Source organism: Trachymyrmex septentrionalis, unplaced genomic scaffold (assembly GCF_001594115.1).
Source record: "Trachymyrmex septentrionalis isolate Tsep2-gDNA-1 unplaced genomic scaffold, Tsep1.0 scaffold109, whole genome shotgun sequence".
Lineage (NCBI taxonomy): Eukaryota > Metazoa > Arthropoda > Insecta > Hymenoptera > Formicidae > Trachymyrmex > Trachymyrmex septentrionalis.
Window position 1 is genome coordinate 427057 of NW_017304217.1, and position 6787 is coordinate 433843.

The 6787-nt window shown below is 26.2% G+C and overlaps 2 protein-coding genes across 3 annotated transcripts in view; one reads left to right on the forward strand and one right to left on the reverse strand.

Moving 5' to 3' along the window:
• The window catches only part of LOC108748710 (general odorant-binding protein 71), a 10766-nt gene that overhangs the window by 572 nt on the left and 3407 nt on the right, over positions 1 to 6787 (forward strand). The window contains exon 1 of one of the 2 annotated variants that reach the window (XM_018486999.1): positions 5630 to 5761. The exons of the other annotated variant lie outside the window; for it this stretch is intronic. Coding sequence (XP_018342501.1) covers positions 5690 to 5761 — 72 coding nt within the window. The 5' untranslated portion in view covers positions 5630 to 5689. Of the gene's footprint in view, positions 1 to 5629; positions 5762 to 6787 lie in introns of those variants that run through there. 2 annotated transcript variants of the gene reach the window in all.
• Positions 2874 to 5620, reverse strand: LOC108748111. The gene is made up of 3 exons (XM_018486122.1): positions 5606 to 5620; positions 3304 to 3527; positions 2874 to 3174 (listed from the first exon to the last, which is right to left on the reverse strand). Exons 1-3 carry the CDS (start codon positions 5618 to 5620, stop codon positions 3003 to 3005), a joined length of 411 nt encoding a protein of 136 aa, XP_018341624.1. The 3' UTR covers positions 2874 to 3002.

The window sequence follows — 6787 nt, forward strand, 5'->3', positions numbered from 1 at the left end:
TATTGGTATTATATATTATATGACGTTTACATCTTTTTTGCGTTATTTTTTTCGTATATAGCAATTGTTATTGTTAAATAAACGATTTAATCCCAATCGTAGACAATAGTTATTTATTATAAAATACCTTGGAGTGTTCCGATAAAGGTCCGGTTTGTTTGCACATGAATTCAGCATCAGAGAAGTATTAACTTTCCCCATAATTTCTTGGGGGGGGGGGGCAGTAAATATAAGTATTAATAGGTACTCTTGTTAAGCTGTCTTAAACAATGTAGGATGTTAAACAATTGTTGAATTTATATACATATATTTCAATGATGAAATTAAGTAATCCGCAGTTTTAAAAAATTCATTTTTTGTGTTTTAAAAAATGTTGCTAATTTAATTTCTGCCTTATTATTATATATGTTTAATCTTATCATTATATGTGAGAATAGTTCCGTTATTATCTATTAGTTCTCTATTTTGCAAAATTACATCATCAATGTGTTCGACTGTCTGTGATTGCTTCGATCATTAATGTTTTTTTCAATATATTGAGTTTAGTTTTAATTTTGGTTCAACTGTCTCTTCATCTTTTTCTAGTTTTAAAAATTAAAAAAAGATGAAGTGCAAGTTGAATTGAAATTAAAGTATTACTATATTGGTAGAAACAGACATAAATCTGTTTTAGTGCACAGAATCGTCAAGATCACTTTTTGTCTCTATAACGTTATAAACCATGTTTATGGTCCGATTTATTCTGAAGTTATAACATCCGATTATAACTACTGATGTTAGATATCTGGTATTTTACGATGAAATTATTACATCAATATAGTAACTTTGTCGTAAAGTAGTTTACACAGCATCTAATATCAGTATTTATAACGCTGATTATAATTTTGATGTCAATCGAACCGTTTAAACTGTGATTAGTGTTGGAACATACCTAGATAAGAATTGGACTTATTATCAATTAAAATTTTTTCAAGCCACAAGTTAAGATTCTCTTCTTGATGACGAAAAAATGCACGCTCTACCGGCAATGAATTGGATATATATTTTATTTAAAAGTATTACATTTTAGAAATATTACTTAAAAATTTTAACATAAAATTTTAAAAAAGTTAAAGATAAAGATTTTTTAGTCTAACGTTATCATTAATAAAACACATTTTATAATGTTCAAAGTATATTTCATATTTTTTTGTTCGTATCAGATGGATAGCTTTAGAATGGCAACATCAATTTGCATTAAATAATTTGATGCTAATTTGATTAACAAGGGTAACACCAGGTAATAGGATCGGGGATTTTAAAACACTTTTTACAGGCTATTCTTGAGCGAAAAAAAAAACGATACGTGTCCGGCCATTGGCCCATAGTTTCGAAGAAATCAATTTTTTAAATAATTATTGTAATAATTTGAAAAACGTACTATATAAATGAAAATATCTATATTTTTATTAATTTTATTTAATGTTATTACTTTTAATTACTTTTTGCAAGTAATTAAATATTTTTCGCAATAAATTTATTACAATTTTTTAAGATTTGGGAAATTTGGGGGGATTATTAATATTTCAGATTAATTGCGTTGAAAGTCCGACAACCATATCGGCACGTAATTATCATATCTGAAATTAATTCATTTAATTGAATATATAATATATAGTAGTTCAACATCTTAACATTCAGACCATAGTGGCGCTTCGTATCGTCTTTGTAATTACTTTTTGATTGTAATGAAATTTTATAAAATTATATATTAGTATTATAGATAATAATTAAATATTCATTTATGGAATATTTATATATTATTATCATCGTTATCGTCGTCGTTGTTATTATTCACATATAACGTATAAATAAGATTGTGATGAAAATTGTTATAGTTTTCTATGAAATTAGAAATTGGAAATTATGATAATGAACAAGTAAGTAATTTGTTTGTAATCTTCTTTTGATTAATATTAATCAATTTATTAATAATAATAGAAAATTAATGTTTTGTAGACGTATATTGTAGACGGGATGATCATAAAAACAAGAAAAACAAATATTAATACTGCATTGTGAACATCTTACGAATGAATTTTTGTTGCAGACACAATAACTTTTTCCAATATCTGGCGGAAAGCAGATTTGATTGACATTATGGAAATAGCTTCTTTCAGGAATCAATTTTGATGAGAATCAAATTTTTCATTTTTTTAAAATGAAATTCATTCTAAAATTCACTCATAAGATGTTCACAATGCTAAATATTTATGTTTTTCTTGTTTTTATGATTTATATTATCTCGTACAATGTACGTCTATGATTAGTTTTCTATTATTATTAATAAATCGATTTATATTAATCAAAGGAAGATTATAAATATATGACTTACTTGTTCCTAATCATAATTTCCAATTTCTAATTTCATAAGAAACTGTAACAGTTTTCATTACAATCTTATTTATACGTTCATGTGAATAACAACAACGACGACGATAACGATGGTAATAATATATAAATATTTCCATTTAAATGAGTACATATTTAATTATTATCTATAATACTAATATGTAATTTCATGAAATTTCGTTACAATCAAAAAATAATTAAAGTTATTAACTAATAATATTAAATAAAATACAGATATTTTTATTTATACAGTACGTTTTTCAAATTATTACAATAATTATTTAAAAAATCAATTTTTTCGAAACTATGGGCCAATGGCTGAAACGGTCGGACACGTATCTTTTTTTTCGCTCAAGAACAGCCTGTAAAAAGCGTATCAAAATCCCCGACCCCATCACCTGGTATTCTCCCTGTCAGTGTAATCACATAAAACTTTACAAAAATGTGACAACAATGAACCAATTCTATATCGATTTGTTAAATACTACATATATAATTTGTATAACTTAAAATCTATTTCAGCAATAGTTATTTTCTATTGAATGTAAAATGTCTGATATAGGTATACATGAATTAGTAATTTTATTTGAAAAGTATTTGAGATACATGCGTTAAGTTTCAGATTTGTAAGTGATGGTTTCATGATGGCGTTCTTGGTAACCACCAGCAGGGCCCGCTATGTAGTTCACAATTCTGAGGTTTCCTTTTGCGTCATAAAAACCATATCGACCTTTAACGCTTCCGTCTCGACGACGCTCTTCCATTTTGTACTGTCTATTTTTTCTACGAGTTATATACGTATTTTGATTTTTTCAATTGAAAATTTTTATGAAATTTTCCTTAATCGATTTATTGATTTTACATACGCGATAATTAATATAGTTATAATGATGGCAGAGCAATGTATATTACCCATGTCCAGTATCAAAACCGAATACATATGTTCCTGGTCCTCGATGATTCCTTATTTGAAAATCTATTCGACTTCCATCTGGTGATTGGTCTGATATATTTTTCAACATCATAGCGGAATAAATTGTCGAAATATTACTTGTACGTATCGGTATGATTTTTCCATTTGTATTATCACCATATATTGGCAACGTAATCGCGAGTGAAAAAAGTTTTAGAAGAAGCTATGAAAAAAAGCATAAATAATTGAAGCATACAGCCACGACTAAGGATGTAAACAAGTCATATATTATTTAAAACAAATTAATAACAAATAAATAGACGTTTCGGTCAAGATTTGACCATCTTCAGTACAATACAATAAAAATGAATAAGTTAAAACATTATAACTATAATAAAAACGCAAATCAAACGATAAATGTAGTGTTAGCGAGTACAAAAACTTGTTTACAATAAGATAGCAATCGCAACCGCTCATAGCAAAATAAAATTAACAATTAGTTGTTCATCGCGCTATACGAATAAAAAGAAGAAAAACTAGAGTTTTGTTCCCGTGTCACAATACCGTTAAAAAAGCCTCAATAAACAACAGTACGAGTCCCATACGAAAAGACAAGCAAATAGTTCTAGTTCTATTGTAAAACAAAAAACAAAAAAGTTTTAAATTAGAATCAGTAACATTGTATTAAGATAAAGAAAATCAAATTAAGCAATATAATTCTGCCTAGATTACAAGAAGAGAATTAAAAAAAATTTTTTGAAATAACAGAACAAACTTACGCATATCTTAGGGCACGAAGACTCATCGGTACGACCGGTAATTTTCTAAGCCACTTTCTAACAATTGAATAATTAAAGAATTTTGGCTTTTTATAATTTTATTCTTTTATTTACAATACAATTCTATTATTTCTAGATACTATAATAATATCTCTTTTAAGAATTAAATCTTTAGAGAACGGAGGTTTATTTTTAAAATCTTAATTATTTTTCTTTGAATAAGATTTGTTATAATTCATTATTTTTATTTTATTTCTTATCTCAAAAGATGTCATTGTTTCAGCGCCACTTTAATAGGGGCTTTTCGGTTCTATAAAGGACCGAAATTAATGAATAAAATTTCATCAAATTGTATTTAGAAATAAAAATAATAAGGACAATAAGAAAAATGGAACAGACATAGACCGAATAAAGAATAAATTTGAAAATAATATGTAACATAAGCTAAAAATGTAGAATATTACAAAAGAATTTCATTTGTTTAGGAATTTTATTTATTATTTTCAATCAATAATTATGTGATTTTGCATCAGATAATAATAACAGAATATTCATATAATTATATGTTCCGTTTTCGAAACATACGAAATTTATTTAATTGACTTAATGTTTTTTAAGATTTTAATATGAAAAATAATTAGAATTAAAAACTATTTCGTTGATTATAGTTTTTTTATTAGTATATTGAAAAATGCTAAGTATAATATCAAGAAAATATATTATTATTATAAACATAAAAAACAAAAAAAAATAGAAAAAAATCTCATTTTTCTTTTTTTTTATTTACAGTATCAGAGTTTAAATAATAAAATTCAACATTATTTTTAATTATCTGTTATTTGATTAATAATTTGTATAGAAAAATTGCACCTTATTTTCATAAACCTTGCATTGGCGTTTTTGTTAATCTTTACAGGTTCAGTTTTTGTATGTGGTTAAAAAAAATATACAAAATGAACATTCGAAATAAACACACATCAAGTTCTGAAATTTATATAGAAACTGTAAAAATTATATGAAGACTTCTAAGAAAAATTTTTATCAAGAAATTTATCAACATATAATTTAATCACTTTCACATTTTCGTGGTCTGTTGCTTTCCTCGATCTGTATGCTCATTTCTTGTATATACGATTTTCATGTCAGAAGAATATATTATAATTTAATCTTTTGTTAAAAGACATTTCTCGCAGATTATTTTACGGTAATAATACAGGTACTTACAAAGCACTTGATGTACATTATATCTTCTTCGATGAACAATTGCTAGAGAATTGATAGCTCGAACATACCTTCAAGAAGCTTTCACTTTCCCCATGATCAGATCTTTTTCCTTTTCCTGTTTCTTTTTCTTTTTGACAATCCAGTGATTTTCTCACACAAAGGACTTATTCATAACAATGGTCACGGCAATACGATCAGTAATTGGAATAATTGTAAGAGAGTAGTCGAGCGTGTCTCCATCCGGAGGCATGGAACAATATTTTGTTTTGCAATAATTATTTCTATCAACTTGTCTCACCGGTGATACAGGCATTTTTAAAAGCTATTGCATAAATACATGTTGAAAAAGTGAGAAGATTTCATTTGAAAGGATAGAGCTCGCATGAAAATGGTGACAAGAATAATTTTTGTTGTTCTATGCAGCCTTTGCTTGCTACTGTTAGACTCAGCGAATGTAAGTAATTGAAAGAGTTGGTTGTGTAAAATGTATTTATTTATTTTCTAATGAAAAAAATGTGAAATAATGTTATTACATATTATATCTAATAAATGTTTTAAATATTCTAAATTACAATATATATATAGGATATTCTAAAAGTTCCATACTGGTTAAATAACTCGAAAATAAATTTGAGAAAAATGTTCTATTGGATCGGAGGTTCGGCCGAAAAGTTTGGCGGTATTTTATTAGCTCAAAATTATATGTATATATCTTCGTTAAGAATAATCAAAATTTAAATTTTAAAAAAGAGTTTTAAAGCTTGAAATCTCTACTTTCGAATGGTTACTTTATTTTTTGAGTTTATGTGAATTTTGTAATTTTTATATATAAAAAACTATGAGCTGAAAAAAGGGAAATTTTTCTTCTCACCTTGTAGATTTGTCACGTGTAAAAAAAATTTGCGAACTTTTTCGACTGTCTGTATTGTGAAAGTTTAGAGTTTTTCTTTTTACAAAATCGTTTTTTAAAGATGTTTCTACGATTTTTTGTTCTTGAGTTATTCATGAGTTAAGTAAAAAGGAGCATTCTGATTTTGATTGCTCAAAATAACTCCATTCAAAATCATCGTACTGCAATTAAAAAAATCGATTCTTAAAGCTAAAATCTTTATAACCATTGCGCAATGGAAAAATAGGACAGTAATATCACATTTTTAGCTCAAATGTACAATATTCTATTTTTTTTTAAATTGGCAATTACACCACACTTGATAGAGCAACGTTTCTCTACTTGCTCTGCTAGAACAACTTTAGAATCTGTTTTTTTAATTGCAGTACGATGATTTTTAATGGAGTTATGAGCAATTAAAAGAGCAACCAGAATGCTCTTTTATTTAATCCGCGTGTAACTTGGTAATAAAAAGTCGTAGGAACATTTTTTAAAAACAAACTTTTAGAAAAAACTTTAAGTTTTCACGTCAGATAATAAAAAATTTCGCAACAAATATATTCTGTATATAATTTTAAGCTAACAAAATTC

Coding starts and splice junctions, on each gene's coding strand:
- LOC108748111 (XM_018486122.1), bottom strand. Junction 3,175..3,303: donor GGTTTTGATACTGGACATGG/GTAATATACATT, acceptor TATAACTCGTAG/AAAAAATAGACAGTACAAAA.